General features: G+C 42.4%; 1 protein-coding gene across 1 annotated transcript in view; it reads left to right on the forward strand.

Annotated features, from left to right (window-relative positions):
* LOC143784149 (aldehyde oxidase-like) overlaps positions 1-20,254 on the forward strand; it is a 183,160-nt gene that overhangs the window by 80,208 nt on the left and 82,698 nt on the right. The window contains exon 21 of the mRNA XM_077272023.1: positions 6,650-6,774. Coding sequence (XP_077128138.1) covers positions 6,650-6,774 — 125 coding nt within the window. The remainder of the gene's footprint in view (positions 1-6,649; positions 6,775-20,254) is intronic.

Genomic DNA, 20,254 nt, shown 5'->3' on the forward strand with positions numbered 1-20,254 from the left:
GATAAGGGGTTAAATACACAATACACAATATTCCTTTACTCAGAATTGTCTTAGGCCAGTCTCACACGTCCAGATAAAAATCAGTACCGGAGTTATCCGTGTCCGTGTGCTCACGTGGCACATCAGTGTGGCACACATGCGGCAGCCGTGTGCTGACTGAGGACTACACGGTCTGTGCAGGAGACAGCGCTTGAGTTAAGCGCTGTCCACCCCTATGGGAGGTGGAGCCGCATATTCATCACTGTAATGAGCGGCACCACGTGACTGCTCACACAGGACAAGCTGCGACACTGAGAGGAAGCATCGCGGGAGCTTGGTGAGTATTTTAATGCCAGCGGGCAGGCGCTCAGGGGGTGGGAGGCGGGATGTAATCAGGAACTTTATTTTAACCTCGAAAAAAGTAAAAAATCATTGATTTTTCATTCCTTGTCTCCAGCGAATGCTGCTGGGGAGAAGGAATGAATTCCGGCTTCAGCACCACACACAGGAGGGACAGCGCTTAACTCTAGCGCTGTCTCCTGCAACGTCCGCGTGGTCCTCAGTCGGCACACGGGCGGCACATGGACGGCATCCGTGTGCGGTACGTGTTTACACGGACCCATTGACTTTAATGGGTCCGTGTGATCCGTGCGCTCCCACGAACACTGACATGTCTCCGTGTTTTTCAAACAGACACATGGTGAAAACACGCTGACATGTGCAGGGACACATTTATTTTAATGTGTCTACGTGAGTCAGTGTCTCCGGTACGTGAGAAAACTGTCACCACATGTACCGGAGCCACTGACGTGTGAAACCGGCCTTAAAAGGGATATACACTTCATTCAAATAATAACATCTTAAACATTATAAATAATAAATCAGAACTCCTTTCTGAGCTTGCAATCTATATACAGATCAAGAAAACTACTGAGTTTTATAAAAGAAACTAAAGATATACTTTAGGTCTGCAGCTCTGTCTCGCCTGGTATTAATCAGATGCAGACTGAATAAATCTTCACACCCTTAACTCAAGTTTACCACATGCAGGTAAGATGTTAATGCAGGGTGTCTGTGTGCAATGCTGGATCAGTTTGTCTGAAGCAAATATTAGCAACAACTCTGAGTACAAAATATATAACAAGGCGAATGTACTCTATGATATAGGACTGTAAATTAAGAGTAAGCACCATAATAGACAAAGGGAAATAAAAACGATGGCAAAAACCCTCCAAAATAAATCAATTTTAATATTAAAAATAAACAGTATATACCTCCTTAAATGACTACTGCATGAATTATTACACTACTGCATGATTTATTACATGTGCTTTCATGATTATTAGTTGCTGATGTTTCTTCCCTAAATGCTGTTATTTGTTGCCATCTATTGGCTAACTTCTATAATTGTTTAAATGTTTTATTTTCAATAAAATTGTTTATTTTTATACAGAAAAAGATATATATCTTTGTACTTTGTTAGCCAGTAGATAGAAAAATATTTAGATTTGAGAGTCCTCAGTGGTTGATACTTTTTAACGGCTAAGGGCTCTTTTCCATTTGCGAGAAACACTTCTGTGTCTCGCATGTGAAATCCCTCCTCTGGCGCCGGCACTCCAGAGCGGAGCGTGCAGCCGTCTAGCAACACATGGAGCTGCACGCTCCGCTCCGGAGTGCCGGCGCCAGAGGACGGATTTCACATGCGAGACATAGAAGTGTTTCTCGCAAATGGAAAAGAGCCCTAACTGAAAAGATGGTAACAAATTGCAAGCTTTTGAGAATACTGAGGTCTGTTCATCAGGCATAGACTAATACAATATCTGAAGATTCACATATTTCTACACAACAGGGCACAGAAATAATGTTAGATAAGACAGGTGATGTGAAGCAGAACTATCATTATGGGAAAGGGATAAACAGTTGTGGCCGTAAAATATTGAAACGGTTCATAGATAAGGAGTGTGAAAGTTGTGTATAAATACAGGTGCTTTTCAGTAAATTAGAATATCATCAAAAAGTTAATTTATTTCAGTTCTTCAATACAAAAAGTGAAACTCATATATTATATAGAGCCATTACAAGCAGAGTGATGTATTTCAAGTGTTTATTTATGTTGATGTTGATGATTATGGCTCACAGCCAATGGAAACCCAAAAGTCATTATCTCAGTAAATTAGAATACTTTATAACACCAGCTTGAAAAATGATTTGAAAATCAGAAATGTTGGCCTCCTGACGAAGCTGCTTTTGCAGTGAAACGCGCGTCGAGGTGCGCTCTGTCTGTCCGACCCCTCTCTCCCTGGTTCAAGATGACTACAGGTAATTATGATTGCTAGCCGATTCTTATGTTTTAACGGCAATTGACTATAGTGCCCACTCTCACATGTGGTAGGGTACGGTTTGGAATATATCCTGTATGTCAGCCAGTTTTCTTTGGCACAACAAGGGACCTATGAGCATATGATTGTATATGGTGTAGGGAAAGGGGGTCGTATCAGTCTGTAGCTTCTGTTATGACCTTGTACTGATTTATTGTTACATTATAACTGTTTGATATATGGTATGTATTGTTTTTAACTTTTTGTAATAAAATTAATGGTTTTTACTTATTACACTTTGGATCCAGTGTCTTCATGGTTCTCTATTGGTATCTTCATGCTCCCTTATGAAGGGATCTCGTTATTGGAAATGAGGGGATGTTTGTTTGCACTACTGAAATGTATGTTCAGTAAATGCACTCAATACTTGGTCGGGGCTCCTTTGGCATCAATTACTGCATCAATGCAGCGTGGCATGGAGGCAATCAGCCTGTGGCACTGCTGAGGTGTTATGGAAACCCAGGTTGCTTTGATAGCAGCCTTCAGCTCGTCTGCATTGTTGGGTCTAGTATCCCATCTTCCTCTTGACAATACCCCATAGATTCTCTATGGGGTTAAGGTCAGGTGAGTTTGCTGGCCAATCAAGCACAGTGATAGTGTTGTTTGTAAACCAGGTATTGGTTCTTTTGGCAGTGTGGACAGTTGCCAAGTCCTGCTGGAGAATGAAACTTTCATCTCCAAAAAGCTTGTCAGCAGAGGGAAGCATGAAGTGCTCTAAAATTTCCTGGTAGACGGCCGCGCTGACTTTGGCTTTGATAAAACACAGTGGACCTACACCAGCAGATGACATGGCTCCCCAAACAATCACTGATTGTGGAAACTTCACAATAGACCTCAAGCAGCTTGGATTGTGTGCCTCTCCATTCTTCTTCCAGACTCTGGGACCTTGATTTCCAAATGAAATGCAAAATTTACTTTAATCTGAAAACAACACATTGGATCACAATTCTTTTTCTCCTTGGGCCAGGTAAGACGCTTCTGGCGTTGTCTATTGGTCATGAGTGGCTTGAAACAAGGAATGTGACACTTGTAGCCCATGTCCTGGATACGTCTGTATGTGGTGGCTCTTGAAGCAATGACTCCAGCAGCAGTCCACTCCTTGTGAATCTCCACCCAATTTTTGAATGGCCTTTTCTTAACAATCTTTTCAAGGCTGCAGTTATCCCAGTTGCTTGTGCACCTTTTTCTACCACACTTTTTCCTTCCACTCAACTTTCCATTAATATGCTTGGATACAGCACTCTGTGAACAGCCAGCTTCTTTAGCAATGACCTTTTGTAGCTTACCCTCCTTGTGGAGTGTGTCAATGACTGCCTTCTGGACATCTGTTAAGTCAGCAGTCTTCCCCATGGTTGTGGAGCCTACTGAAACAGACTAAGGGAACTTTTTAAATGCTTAGGAAGCCTTTGCAGGTGTTTTTTGTTAATTATTCTAACTTACTGAGATAATGATTTTTGGGTTTTCATTGGCTGTGAGCCATAATCATCAACATTAACAGAAATAAACACTTGAAATAGATCACTCTGTTTGTAATGACTCTATATAATATATGAGTTTCACTTTTTGTATTGAATAACTGAAATAAATTAACTTATTGATGATATTCTAATTTAGTGAGAAGTTGTTTGTGATTCTTCAGATTTGCATTAGTCTGTGCCTTGCTCTAATTTTTATTTGATTTTGTATAAGTCTGTAGAAACAATAGTTAACAGAGAGGGAAGTTTGCTGATCAGAAGGAGTAGAGAGAGGAAAAAAGACTTGCTAATACACCACTTAACCCTCTCCCCAACCTTGGATCTTCACTATGTGCAACTCAGCAAGCGTTTCTGAGTTCTCTAATAGAGAGCCGCTGCCAGAAACCTTCCCCAGCTGCTTATCTGCCTGCCGAACAAGGGATTGAAAACTGAATTACAACTACTGACTTCTTTTCCCCCTCCCAACATTGTCTGGGAAAAGTTTCCAAACACATTAGACGGTCTGCCGATCCTGCCAAAATCAATGGATTCAGCTGTGTGTATAGGGGACTCATAGGTCACCAATGCCATTAGCCCAGATAACCACTGTAATAGGTACCCTGTAGTAGTAACTACATTCTGATGTGGAAATGTCAACTACTGATGTTGTGTAAAACAAATGTATACAGAGATCTAAAAGACTTAAATGTTATCACACTGGCACTGCTTTGCAACTTGGCTCATGCATTTGTATACCGTCAGAAACGTGATCTTTTTTTTTTAATATTTTTTAACTTTAAAAAATTCAAGAATTCTTTTTGACCACAATATAAAAATCAGTCAAATTTGTTCTATAAACCATGTACAATGTCAGCATAGTTTATTATGAACATATAAAGAACTCATTACAAATAAATTTGATCCTTATTGAAATATTATGCTATTTCCAAGAGCGTAAAATCCTCTGTTGATTAAGGCTTTTTTTACACTTACCGTGGTTTTGCGGCCCCAGTAGATTTCTATGGGACCGCAAAAACGGCCGCAATAATTCCACGGAGCGCCGTACGCCGTATGGCCGTGAGGGCCATATTTACGGCTGTGAAAAAAATATCGAGCCTGCTCGAACTTTTTCACGACTTACGGACATGGCCCCTGTTGTAAATCAAACAGAAGGTTGTTTTTGCGGTGCACCGTGACTTCCGGTTTTGCGGACCGCCGTTTTTTTTTTCCAATACTTTTGCCATAGTATTGGAAACCCGAAAAATGGCGATCCGTAATTTTGTTGCTGCCCGTTATTGCAGCAGACCATGAAAATTGCGGCAATACGGCCCGCAAAAAAGGCCCGCAATAATGGGCCACAAAAAACACGGTAAGTGTATAAGAATCCTAAGAGTTTTAAAAGGAACCTGTCACCATAAGGGTATGTGCACACGTATTCTTGAGGTCTGCGGATTTTTCCGCAGCGGATTTGTGAAAACAGCAGGTAAAAGGCACTGCGTTTTACCTGCGGATTTCCTGCGGAATTAACGTGGATTTACCACGGTTTTTGTGTGGATACCACTGCGGTTTTACACCTGCGGTTTTCTATTATGGAGCAGGTGTAAAACCGCTGCGGATTCTGCACAAAGAATTGACATGCTGCGGAATGTAAACCGCTGCGCTTCCGCGCTTTTTTTTCCCGCAGCATGTGCACTGCGGATTGCGTTTCCCATAGGTTCACATTGTACTGTAAACTCAGGGAAAACTGCTGCGGATCCGCAGCAAAATCCGCAGCGTGTGAACATAGCCTAAAAATGCAGGGACCATGTTATAGGTCAGGGTGAGCAGATCAGATTTATATACAGTTTTTTGGAGAAAAGATTCAGTATAACCTGTGTTTTAATTATTTAAACCTCTGGTCTTTCTGGGATTTTTGGTCCTATCAATTTTTGACAGTTTTCTTTGTTTAAGTGGGCATACAGGGATTGCTGTCAATCACTGATAGGACCACCCACTGGACCAAAAACCCTGAAGCAGCAAAGCAATAAATGATAAAAACATAGATTATGCTGTATCTTTTTTCACAATATTATTTATCATCCTATTTTGCTCTCCCTGCAGTATAATATGATGCCTGCAGATCGAACTGCATTTTTATGGTGACAGGTTTCCTTTAAGCCCCCCATATGCTTTCGGTAGCTGTACGGGCAATCTTTCGCCTGGCAGCTATCTTGCCCGACTCTCCGATACACAAGAGCCAAGCACTCCTGTGTTCTCTATTAGAGAGCTACTTCCAGACTGCTTTGATGGTGGCTTATCTCTCAGAGAATAAAAGGATCAGCAGTCTGCAATTGGACAAGCTGGACGCTTTTCTTCCTGGACAATCATCTGTTGAGCCCGCATAAACATTATAGTGTTGGCCGAACCCATCGATGTCGAAGGTTTAAGCTGATGTCAGTCTAATGTGGCCTTAAGACTCACCGGGACATCAGAAAAGAGGTTGATCCCAGGGTTTCACTTTATGAGCAGTGCTCTGAATGCTAAGCCCTGTATAACTCCTCCCACACCATTGATTGAGAGCTTCTGTGTACCTTGTATATTGCCAGAAAACTGCGATTCAGTGATGGGGGCATGTTACACAGAGCAGTTGACCAGGACGCTTGAGACACCAAGTCCTACAGCAATAGTTTATTTCTGATAAAACACTGATTTTTATTGAAACAGCGCAGAGCCTAGAAAGTGACACATCACTGTAATCAGTGTCTCAATCTCTACATCATGTTGCTCACAGATTACATAGAAAACACTTTGTGACAGATGACCTTTAATCTTTTTTTCTCTTTCTTGTGACAATTGCAGGAGAAATCTTCATGGGTGGACAGGAACATTTCTACATGGAAACCCAGAGTATCCGAGCTGTTCCTAAAGGAGAAGATGGAGAAATGGATGTGTATTTGGCAACCCAAGATCCAACTCAAGCACAGGTAAAATAATATTAACTCATTTACAACCAATGATGGACATCCAGTGGCATGTCATGAGCGGGTGTCAGTTCCCACACCATGACGTGCCATGCGCGTCATGACTTTAAACTGTCACTACATGTAAGCACTCAGTGACAGTTCAGTGCCGACGGCTGTCAATGACAGCTGAGCAGCACGGGTAGAGGTGCAGTGACCCATGCCGTCGGTCCCCCCACTCAGGCGCTGTGATCGGTCAGTCAATCTGACTGACCGATCTCAGCATGATCGCACAGGAGCTGCTGGAATATCAACTCCTCCCGCTCGATCACAGCTCCTGCGCTAACAGTCAGAGACAATGCCTGTTTAACCCCCCTAAATGCTCAGAGCATGGTCTAGGTATGCAGTGAAGGAAATAATTATTTGATCTCTTGCTGATTTTGTAAGTTTTCCCACTGACAAATACATGAACAGTCTATAATTTTAAGGGTAGATTAATTTTAACATTGAGAGAATATCAAAAATACAATCCAGAAAATCACATTGTATAAATTATATAAATTTATTTACATCAGTCTCCACAGCTGCATGAACTGTGCAAGCTGCTAATTCTGTTCTGATGTTTTAGAATGTCAGTGCAGAATAAAGTGTGAACAGGCTGGATATTTCCAAAAATACAGGATACAAAAACATTATAAAAAGTGAAAGAGCCATGGAAGAAAAAATCCTAGGATTTAACAGTTATAAATATAAACATAGAACTGAAAAAAAAAAAAAAATCATTATTCCACTAAATTCATAGAAAGGACACTCGGCACATAACTACAATAATTTTTAGACTGTAAAGTAGACTTGGACTCAAACAACTTTACGGAATTTGTCGGGCGTCCCCACTGTTGACAAACAACTTTCTAATAAGGTATAAATGTATATATTCAGAATTATTTCCAGATGGTTAGAGGTATAAAAGGTTATAGAATGTCAACCACTCACTGCATTGCTTTAGTGTTATGAACTGAGAATGAAGGTTCCTTTGACGATATACTACTCACATAAAAGTTAGGGATATTTACCACTCTTTGAGTACGATCACTGAGCCAGTTATGAATCCACCTAACCGTAGCCTTGTCAATCTCATACTTGCTCATTTTTTCAATAAAGATAGCATGAGATACTTTATCAAATGCTTTGCTGAAGTCGAGATACACTATAACTACGACATTTCCCTGACCCACCCAGTCAGTGATTACATCATAGAAGGAAATTAGATTCATCTGGCATGACTTGTTTACTGCACACCCATGCTGCCTTTGGTTAATTACTGTATTCTTATCCAAGTACTTACATACATGCTGTTTAATCATTTGTTCATATATTACTTGGTATAGAAGTAAGGTTCACTGGCCTGTAATTTCCTGGCTCCGTCTTCTTTCCTTTTTTGAACATAGGGACAACATTTTCCCTTCTCCAATCTTCTGGGACTTATCCTGTTCTCAAGGATTTTTCAAATTCATTTAAATTATCTAAGTGTTCCCTCACCAGCTCTCTGTTTATGGATTGAGTGGATTCTTTTATTTCTTCGATGGCACCGTGAAGATCAGTTGATGTTGCATTTGCTTTCTTAGAGAACACAGATTCAAAATAGGAAATTAAAAGTTAAAAGTTCACCTTCTCAACATAATTTTTGATCACTTCACCCTTTTCATCCTGTAAAAATTCTATAGCATCTTTGACTTTTCTTTTGCTTTTGACATACCCCCCCAAATCCTTTTTTGCTGCTGTTGATTTCCCTTGCAAGCCTTACTTCATTACTGGGTTTAGCTCTTCTAACTCTTGCCCTGCATTCCTTCCAAACAGCATTATATTGTTCTTTAGTTATGCCCCCTCTTTCCATTTGATATACATTTATTTTTTCATTTTTAACAAGTGATTAAGTTCTGTGTTCATTCACCATTGTCTCTTTAAATGCTTCCAATTCTTCCTTCTTTTCAGGATTGTTACTGAATATGCGGTGAGAATTTCATTTAGCAAAATCTACCATCCTTTTTGAACATTTCTGTCTTTTAGAACATCCAGCCATTGGACCTTTCCTACCTTCTTTTTGAGTCCATTACAATCTGCCTTTCTGAAGTCCAACCTTAAAGTCTGAATCCTTCCTCCACTTAAAATCCAAAATTCGAGGATAGCATGATCGCTGCCTCCTAAATTCCCAGCCAAAATTGCAGCTCCTCGTGTTCTCTCCTCTACCTTTTGAAAGATAATGTTGTCAGACACAGTACTTTTGCCTGAGAGAGATTCCAAATAAATAACCGGATTATTAAAATCTCCCATGATCTCAATGTCATAGATTTTTGAGAAGAGAGACATCTGATGTAAAAAGAGTTCATCCATAGCTTCTGTCCATGTGTCCTACAGTAGACACCTACAATAGTGTCTTTTCTGTTCTTCTCTCCTTGAGTTCTTACCCAAACAGTTTCTACAGAGCTGCCAGTCTCTGAAACTTGGATCTCTGTGGGGAAATATGTTTTTCTAACATACAGTGGGGAAAAAAGTATTTAGTCAGGCACCAATTGTGCAAGGTCTCTCACTTCAAAAGATGAGAGAGGACTGTGATTGACATCATAGGTAGACCACAACTATGAGAGTCAAAATTGAGAAAACAAATTCAGAAAATCACCTTGTCTGATTTGACAAGATTTCTTTTTCAAATTTTGGTGGAAAATAAGTATTTGGTCACCGAAAAACATGCAAGATTTCTGGCTCTCACAGACCTGTAACTTCTTCTTTAAGAGGCTTTTCTGTCCTTCACTCATTACCTGTAGTAATGGCACCTGTTTGAACTTGTTAGCAGTATAAAGGATTCCTGTCCACAACCTCAAACAGTCACACTCCAAACTCCACTATGGTGAAGACCAAAAAGCTGTAGAAGGATACCAGAAAGATAATTGTAGACCTGCACCAGGCTGGGAAGACTGAATCTGCAATGGGCAAGCAGCTTGGTGTGATGAAATCAACTATGAGAGTAATAATAAGAAAATGGAAAACATACAGGACCACTGATAAGGTCCCTAGATATGGGGCTCTACACAAGATCTCACCAAAATGGTCAAAATGATCACAAGAACGGTGATAAAAATCCCAGAACCACACGGGGGGACCTAGTGAATGACCTGCATAGAGCTGGGACCACCGTAACAAAGGCTACCATCAGTAACTCACTACGCTGCCAGGAACTCAGATCCTGCAGTGCCAGACGTGTCCCCCTGCTTAACACCTTTCTGCCATCGGATGGAATAGTACGTCCGATAGCAGAACCCCCGCTTTGATGCAGGCTCCGGCGGTGAGCCCGCATCAAAGCTGGGACATGTCAGCTGTTTTGAACAGCTGACATGTACCCACAATAGGCGCAGGCGGGATTGCGATTTGCCCGCACCTATTAACTAGTTAAATGCCGCTGTCAAATTCTGACAGCGGCATTTAACAAGCACTTCCGGTCGGAAATGCGCACGTCGGTGACCCCCGTTACATGATCAGAGGTCATCGGTGCATCGGCATAACAACCAGAGGTCTCCTGCAGACCTCAATGGTTGTTGATGCCAGATTGCTGTGAGGACCACCCTGTGGTCGGCACTCATAGCAACGCTGTAATTCTCCTACATACTGTAGAGGTGATCTGAGCATCGCCTTTATGTAGCAGAGGGAAACGAGTTGTGCCAGCTTCTAGCTTCCCATGGAGGCTATTGAAGCATGGCAAAAGTAAAAAAAAATGTTTTTAAAAATATGAAAAAATAAAAAAAATATAAAAGTTCAAATTACCCACCTTTCACCCTATTCAAAATATAACAATTAAAAAAAAAATCAAACCTACACATATTTGGTATCACTGCTTTCTGAATAACGGGCGATCAAAAGATTGTATCTGCATCAAAATGGTATAATTAAAAAACATCAGCTAGACATGCAAAAAATAAGCCCTCACCCAACCCCAGATCACAAAAAATGGAGACGCTACGAGTATCGGAAAATTGCGCTTTTTGTTTTTAGCAAAGTTTGGAATTTTTTTTGAACACTTAGATAAAAAAGAACCTAGATATGTTTGGTATCTACGAATTCGTAATGACCTGGAGAATCATAATGGAAGGTCAGTTTTAGCATGTAGTGAACCTAGCAAAAAAGCCACCAGGCCAACGAAGGAGTGGCTTCGTAAGAAGCATATGAAGGTCCTGGAGTGGCCTAGCCAGTCTCCAGATCTCAACCCCATAGAAAATCTTTGGAGGGAGTTGAAAGCCCGTGTTGCTCAGCGACAGGCCCCAAATATCACTGCTCTAGAGGTGATCTGCATGGAGGAATGGGCCAACATACCAACAACAGTGTGTGGCAACCTTGTGAAGACTTACAGAAAATGTTTGACCTCTGTCATTGCCAACAAAGGATATATAACAAAATATTGAGATGAACTTTTGTTAATGACCAAATACTTATTTTCCACCATAATTTGCAAAATAAATCTTGCCAAATTAGACATGGTGATTTTCTGGATTTGTTTTCTCATTTTGACTCTCATAGTTGTGGTCTACCTATGATGTCAATTACAGGCCTCTCTCATCTTTGTAAGTGGGAGAACGTGCACAATTGATGGCTGACAAAATACTTTTTTTCCCCACGGTACAATCCAACTCCTCCTCCTTTCTTATTAGTCCTGTTTCTAATAAATAAGTTGTAGCATTCAAGGTTTGTATTCCAAGTATGTGTATCATCCCATCAAGTTTCAGTGATGCCTATGACATCATATCTCTCTTCCTGTGTTAGCAGCTCCTTGTTTGTTTCCCATGCTCTGTGCCAGTGATTTTCAACCAGTGTTCCGCGGCACACTAGTGTGCCGCGACACATGGTCGGGTGTGCCGCGGGGAAAGTTCCCCAAACTATGGTGCCCCCTTTGTTTTGTTCCCACATGCGCGAGCTTTGAACGCTTGCGCGACTTAATGACGTTACCGAGGCCGGCGCATCATCCTGAGAGCGGAGAGACTCTCGCATTTGCCCGCCGCCAAGGTAATGCCCGCCAATAATGCTGTGTATAATCATTAAGTCAGCAACAGCTCATTAACCCCTTCCCGACCTTTGACGCCACGTAGGCGTCATGAAAGTCGGTGCCAATCCGACCCATGACGCCTATGTGGCGTCATGGAATGATCGCGTCCCTGCAGATCGGGTGAAAGGGTTAACTCCAATTTCACCCGATCTGCAGGGACAGGGGGAGTGGTACTTCACCCAAGGGGGGGTGGCTTCATCCCCTCGTGGCTACGATCGCTCTGATTGGCTGTTGAAAGTGAAACTGCCAATCAGAGCGATTTGTAATATTTCACCTAAAAAACTGGTGAAATATTACAATCCAGCCATGGCCGATGCTGCAATATCATCGGCCATGGCTGGAAACACTTATGTACCCCCCCACCACCACCGATCTCCTCTCCGGTCCTCCGTCCGGATCTCCGCTCCCCTCCGTCGTCCTGTCCGCTCCCCCGTCCTCCTGCCCGCTCACCCCGTGCTCCGATGCCACCCCCTGTCCTCCGATCCACCCCCCATGCTCAGATCCCCCCCCCCTCATACTTACCGGGCCTCCCGGTGTCCGTCCGTCTTCTCCATGGGCGCCGCCATCTTCCAAAATGGCGGGCGCATGCGCAGTGCGCCCGCCGAATCTGCCGGCTGGCAGATTCGTTCCAGGTATATTTTGATCACTGAGATATAACCTATCACAGTGATCAAAATAAAAAAAATAGTAAATGACCCCCCCCTTATCACCCCCATAGGTAGGGACAATAATAAAAAAAAAAAAGAAAATATTTTTTTTTCTTTTTCCACTAGGGTTAGGGTTAGAACTAGGGTTAGGGGTAGGGTTAGGGCATGTGCACAAAAAAAACTAAAAACAGGGAGAGACTGAGAACTGTTGAGGAAGAGCTTCGTGTGCGTCTTTCCACCATTCCTGCCAGGATATCCCTTTTGTGTTTATCGAAACAGGCCCAGGTTTCACACTGAGTGAGTATAAATACATTTAGAATCAATATTATTAACTATATGTAGAATATTTACTGTTTTAGTGTCATTTTGTGCCATTTTGGTTGGTGGTGTGCCCCGGGATTTTTTAAGTATAAAGTGTGCCGCGGCTCAAAAAAGGTTGAAAATCACTGCTCTGTGCATTTGTATAGACACATTTTAGTTTGTAGTCGGTTTCTCTTGCTCCTCTATTTTCATTCAGAGTTTGTTGATTTTGTTCTTCCTTTCCACTTCTCAAAAGAATTCGTTAGCTGCATATTTCTTCCTGGCTGTATATTTCCCATGTAATATTGCTCTAGTTTAAAGCTCTGAATTTGACCATTGTACTAAGTCTGGTATGCTACTACTGTAGTGAAGAATGAATTTAGCTGTAAGAGCCTAGTTTAGGCTGGAGCTATAATGTGTAACGCTAATTGCTTTGAATATTCTAGCCACTTTAAAAGGCAAATCAGACAGCTGTCAGCCACAGCTATAACTAGGTAAAGATCTGCAACTGATACTAACATCATGCAATTTGCTGCTACGTTTGCACTGTTGGCCTGCTAAATAAAATTCTTGGATGGTTATTCCACCGGTTATCTTTGGCCTTTGTAATGTAAACAATTTGAAATGAGAGAGAGATGAACTGCAGATAAATGTAGTTAGGACATAGTTGAGGGATCAGGAAAATGTCAAGGTCAAAGGTCAGCAGGTTTTTTTATATTTCGTCTGGGAGCAGCATAATATAGGGCAAGTGAGCCTGATTCGAAGGATGTGTCACTATTTAGGCTGTGTGTTGTAGTTTTAATAAAATCAGCTTTATAAGAAGGAGATTATCACTGCCTGACTAGGTGTCACAAGCACAACAGTCCAGCTAATCTGTGTAACCCCACCCCCACCTCTGATTTGCAGCTTACTGACAGTGTATAGTGTATACAGGAAGCTGCCAATCCCTGGTGTGGGCGGGGTTTTACACAGCTTAGCGTTATGATTACTGCTACATCTACAGCAGAGAAAACGGGGATTCTATTAAAATTACACCAAGCAGCCCAGTAAGTAATACATAGTTGGAATCAGGCTTTCTTGCACTATATTATGCTGCTCTTAAAATCTCTGCTGACAGATTCCCTTTAACTGCCGCATGTTGCAGTATGTAACAGCTGCACCAACAATTTAATTTAATTGATACTTCTTGCCACAGACAATAAAATTTGAACCCTATTTTAATTTTGACTAGTTCAAGAATTGCAGTTATGGTTTCAATTCTTGTGTTAGAGTGATCTCTAACCATACTGATATCTAGATATTCGAATTGTGCTACCACATTTAAGTCATTATTTGAGCCTGGGTTCCACTCACCAGCATGTAGTTTACATATAAGACTATATAATATATATCATTTACAACATAGCTGTAACAGTAACAGGTTCTTTTTGTCTATTCTATTTAAATGATCAAAAACACTTAAGGATATGAAACTTCTCTATAAAAGGCTAAAAAAATCTTTACTGCAAATTTTTAAAAAGACATATACAGTACAGACCAAAAGTTTGGACACACTTTCTCATTTAAAGATTTTTCTGTATGTTCATGACTAAGGCTACTTTCACACTAGAGTTAACTGCATTCCGTCACAATGCGTAGTTTTGCCGAAAAAACGCATCCTGCAAAAGTGTTTGCAGGATGCGTTTTTTCACCATTGATTAATATTAAGCGACGCATTGTGACGGATTGCCACACGTCGCACCCGTCGTGCGACGGATGCGTCGTGCAGTGGCGGACCGTCGGGAGCAAAAAACGTTTCTTGCAACATTTTTTGCTCCGTCGTAAACGTCTTTTCCGACCGCGCATGCGTGGCCAGAACTCCGCCCCCACCTCCCCGCACCTCACAATGGGGCAGCGGATGCGCTGGAAAAATGCATCCGCTGCCCCCGTTGTGCGGCGGAGACAACGCTAGCGTCGGGAACGTCGGCCCGACGCACAGCGACGGGCCGAGCCCGACGCTAGTGTGAAAGTAGCCTAAGTGTGAAACAACTGAAATTATGTCTTATATTCTAGGTTCTTCAAAGTAGCCACCTTTTGCTTTGATGTTTCACACTTTTTTGTTAAGTATATAATTCCACATGTGTTAATTCATAGTTCTGATGCCTTCAGTGTGAATGTAAAATTTTCATAGTCATGAAAATACAGAAAAATCTTTAAATGAGAAGGTGTGTCCAAACTTTTGGTCTGTACTGTGCATATATATATATATATATATATATATGTATATATATATATATATATATATATATATATACGGTATATATATATATATATACAACCTGTAATACGGCCACCTCAACACCATCGGAGCTACTGCAACCCTCAACCTACTGTCTCCTTCCCAAAATTATGTAGAATGTAAGCCCGCAGGGTCCTCTTCCCTCTGTATCAGTCTGTTAGTTTTGTTTACTTTAAGTGATATTTGTGTTTTGATGTAACCCCTTCTCATGTACAGCACCATGGTATTAATGGTGCTATAATAATAATAATCATATATATATCCATCTCAGTGAAAATATATATATATCTATATATAAGAGGCATCGTGATTACTCGCTAATCCCACCCCCTGCACAGTAGCTCCGCCCCACCACATCACCACACACAATCCCACCCCCCACCACATTACCACACACAATCTTGCCCCCCACCACATTACCACACATAATTCCGCCCCCCACCACATTACCACACATAATCCCGCCCCCCACCACATTACCACACATAATCCCGCCCCCCACCACATTACCACACACAATCCCGCTCCCCCCACCACATCACCACACATAATCCCGCCCCTACCACATTACCACACATAATCCCGCCCCCACCCCATTACCACACACAATCCTGCCCCCCACCACATCACCACACATAATCCTGCCCCCACCCCATTACCACACATAATCCCTCCCCCCACCACCACACATAATCCCGCCACATCACTACACACAATCCCTCCCCCCACCACATCACCACACATAATCCCTCCCCCACCACATTACCACACATAATCCCGCCCCCCACCACATCACACATAATCCCACGCCCCCAACACATCACCACACATAATCCCGCCCTCCCACCACATTACCACACAATCCCGCCCCTCACCACATTACCACACATAATCCCGCCCCCCACCACATAACCACACACAATCCCGCCCCCCACCACATCACCGCACATAATCCCACCCCCCACCACATTACCACACATAATCCCGCCCCCACCCCATTACCACACATAATCCCACCCCCCCACCACATTACCACACATAATCCCGCCCCCCACCACATTACCACACACAATCTTGCCCCCCACCACATTACCACACATAATTCCGCCCCCCACCACATTACCACACATAATCCCGCCCCCCACCACATTACCACACATAATCCCGCCCCCCACCACATTACCACACACAATCCCGCTCCCCCCACCACATCACCACACATAATCCCGCCCCTACCACATTACCACACATAATCCCGCCCCCACCCCATTACCACACACAATCCCGCCCCCCACCACATCATCACACATAATCCCGCCCCCCACCACATCACTACACACAATCCCGCCCCCCACCACATTACCACACACAATCCCAACCCCCACCACATTACCACACATAATCCAGCCCCCAACACATCACCACACATAATCCCGCCCCCAACACATCACCACACATAATCCCGCCCCCCAGCACATCACCACACATAATCCCGCCCCCCAACACAAACTCAAAGAGAAAGCAACGCGAAACGCGCGTCAGGGGGTACTCGGAGTCCCAGGCAGATCATTATTTCACCATGGGTAAGCGAATGTGTATCAGTTTTGCACAGCAATTGATTTAAGTATGGCGGATACATGGCCACACGGATACTAGTACTATACTAAATATTTTTGCCATGCTTTTCTTGTGCTGATATTTGCGCTCATTTACATGGATATACCATGGTGTTTTGTACTGTTTTTTTCTTGCCTGAGACTCGGATGTCTTTGTACTAAGGTCTCCTTTATTCTATTACTATATTGTCAAAAATTCTTTTGAACTATGTCATGTTCTTTTAATGATTGTTGTAATAAAAATTAATTTTATATATTCGTATAGAACTCCTTTTTTTGTATAATATTCAAGTATCCGGAGTATACGTTATCACTCTCTAATACATACATGGGTAGAGATAACTTTTTTCTTATACCTGCACACAGAGTGTGTGGGGCCCATATTATTTCTGTTGGTTTGTTTTCATCTCCTGTATATAGTATATGCCTGTATGTCATCTATATATAGTATATACCTGTATGTCATCTCCCCTGTATATAGTATATACCTGCTGTATGTCATCTCTATATACCTATGTGTCATCTCCTCTTTTATATAGTATATACCTGTATGTCATCTCCTCCTGTATATAGTATATAGGTTTGTCATCTCCTCCTGTATATAGTATATACCTGTAAGTCATCTCCTGTATATAGTATATACCTGTGTGTCATCTGCTCCTGTATATAGTATATACCTGTGTGTCATCTCCTGTATATTGTATGTACCTGTATGTCATCTCCTGTATATAGTATATACCTGTGTGTCATCTCCTTCTGTATATAGTATATACTGTGTGTCATCTGCTCCTGTATATAGTATATATCTGTGTGTCATCTCCCGTATATAGTATATACGTGTGTCATCTCCCCAATATATAGTATATACCTGTGTGTCATCTGTATATAGTATATACATGTGTGTCATCTCCTCCTGTATATAGTATGTATCTGTGTGTCATCTCTCCTGTATATAGTATGTACCTGTATGTCATCTCCTCCTGTATATAGTATGTACCTGTATGTCATCTCCTGTATATAGTTTATACCTGTGTGTCATCTCCCCTGTATATAGTATATACCTGTGTGTCATCTCCCCTGTATATAGTATGTACCTGTATGTCATCTCCCCTGTATATAGTATATACCAGTGTGTCATCTCCTCCTGTATATAGTATATACCTGTGTGTCATCTCCCCTGTATATACTGTAGTATATATGTGTGTGTCATCTCCTCCTGTATATAGTATATATCTGTATGTCATCTTCTCCTGTATATAGTATATACCTGTGTGTCATCTCCCCTGTATATAGTATATATGTGTGTGTGTCATCTCCCCTGTATATAGTATATACCTGTGTGTCACCTCCTCCTGTATATAGTGTATATCTGTATGTCATCTCCTGTATTAGACCTCGTTCACACGTTATTTGGTCAGTATTTTTACCTCAGTATTTTTAAGCTAAATTGGCAGCCTGATAAATCCCCAGCCAACAGGAAGCCCTCCCTCCTGGCAGTGTATATTAGCTCACACATACACATAATAGACAGGTCATGTGACTGACAGCTGCCGTATTTCCTTTATGGTACAGTTGTTGCTCTTTTAGTTTGTCTGCTTATTAATCAGATTTTTATTTTTGAAGGATAAAAACAGATTTGTGTGTGTTTTAGGGCGAGTTTCATGTGTCAAGTTGTGTGTGTTGAGTTGCGTGTGGTGACATGCATGTAGCGACTTTTGTGAGATGAGTTTTGTGTGGCGACATGTCTGTAGCAACTTTTTGTGTGTCGTGTTGCATGTGACAGGTTAGTGTAGCAAGTTGTGTGCAGCAAGTGTTGCGCATGGCGAGTTTTGCGCGTGGCGAGTTTTAATGGTGGTGCGTTGAGTATGTGCAAGTTTTGTGTGAGGCAACTTTTGTATGTGTTGCAACTTTTGTGCATGTGGCAATTTTTCCGCGTGTGCAAGTTTTGCGTGTGGCAAGTTTTCCATGAGGTGAGTTTTGCACGTGTGGCGAGTTTTGCGTGAGCCTAGTTTTGCCTGTGGCGAGTTTTGCGCGTGTCGAGTTTTGAGTTGCGACTTTTGTGTTTCGACTTTTATGTGGCGAGGTTGGTGTATGTGTGGTGAAATGTGTGCCGAGGGTGATATATGTGTTCAAGCACGTGGTAGTGTGTGGCGCATTTTGTGTGTGTTCATATCCCCGTGTGTGGTGATTATCCCATGTCGGGGCCCCACCTTAGCAACTGTACAGTATATACTCTTTGGCGCCATCGCTCTCATTCTTTAAGTCCCCCTTGTTCACATCTGGCAGCTGTCAATTTGCCTCCAACACTTTTCCTTTCACTTTTTCCCCATTATGTAGAAAGGGGCAAAATTGTTTGGTGAATTGAAACGCACAGGGTTAAAGTTTCGCCTCACAACATAGCCTATGACGCTCTCAGTGTCCAGACGTGTGATTGTGCACAATTTTGTGGCTGTAGCTGCGACGGTGCAGATGCCAATCCCGGACATACACACACACATACACACACACATTCAGCTTTATATATTAGATATATTAGAGGTGTGGGGGCCCAAATAGAACTTTTGCTATGGGGCCCTGTGATTGCTATGTACGCCCCTGCTTGCAGGGCAGTAATAATGAGGGCAATCTGACTTGTTTCTCGGAGCCCGAGGCTCCAGGGTCCCATTACCAGATTGCCATCATCATAAGCAGTGTACTGGGCATGAAGAGGGGCCCAGACACATTTCTTGAATAGGAGCCCCAAGCTATTAGTGTCTGCCACTGACCCTGTCCCCAGCCAGCACTAGGGGGAGTGCAAAATGCAAGATATTCATCAAGTGATTGGATTATGCCGGATCAAAAATCATTGTTCTCATCAGCACATCGCCCGGTATAAACTGCAGATATGCTGCTAAGATGATACTGTATGTGGACAGATTGATCTACTAATGATTATTCTGTCCCCATCATTATTCCTCAGCCAGTGTAAAGAGGCTGGGAAACAAGCGGCGAATGACTTCAATATTGTTGATCACACTCGTTTAGTGGCCTGAAATCAGCGCATGTAACTACAACCGAAATGTTTGTGTGATGGTGCAATTTGTTAGCATTTGGGGCCCCATTTTAAACTTTTGCCCAGGGCCCCACTTTGCCCAAAACCGACCCTGGGGCCAGGCAGTGTTCTTAAAGGGAAAATGTTGCGGCATCAGTGACCCAGTATGTGGCCCTGAGCATCAAATGAAAAGGGAAATAGTAGAGGGGATAAATGAAATAGTTTGTGACGCCACCTGTGGTATTCGGCAATAAAGGTGTTAGCCGACGCTGCTTCAGAGTCCGCTGGGGCTGTTGGTAATACAGCAGAGCTGCTACAGATCTCCACCGGTGGAGCTAGACCCCAGGGCAACTGTATGTATAAGTGATGAGATGATGATGATGATGGTGGTTGTAGTGCAGGGCAGATGGTGTAGCAAACAAATCTGAGAACACAGCGGGGTTGTAGTTTACCTTTACTATATGCATAGAGGTGCAGACTGGAGCACTGATTACAGATGAAAAAGGAGGTCCAAGCAGCCTGAAGCAACATAGGATCCACTCA

The sequence above is a fragment of the Ranitomeya variabilis genome, chromosome 7, assembly GCF_051348905.1.
Source record: "Ranitomeya variabilis isolate aRanVar5 chromosome 7, aRanVar5.hap1, whole genome shotgun sequence".
Taxonomy (NCBI): domain Eukaryota; kingdom Metazoa; phylum Chordata; class Amphibia; order Anura; family Dendrobatidae; genus Ranitomeya; species Ranitomeya variabilis.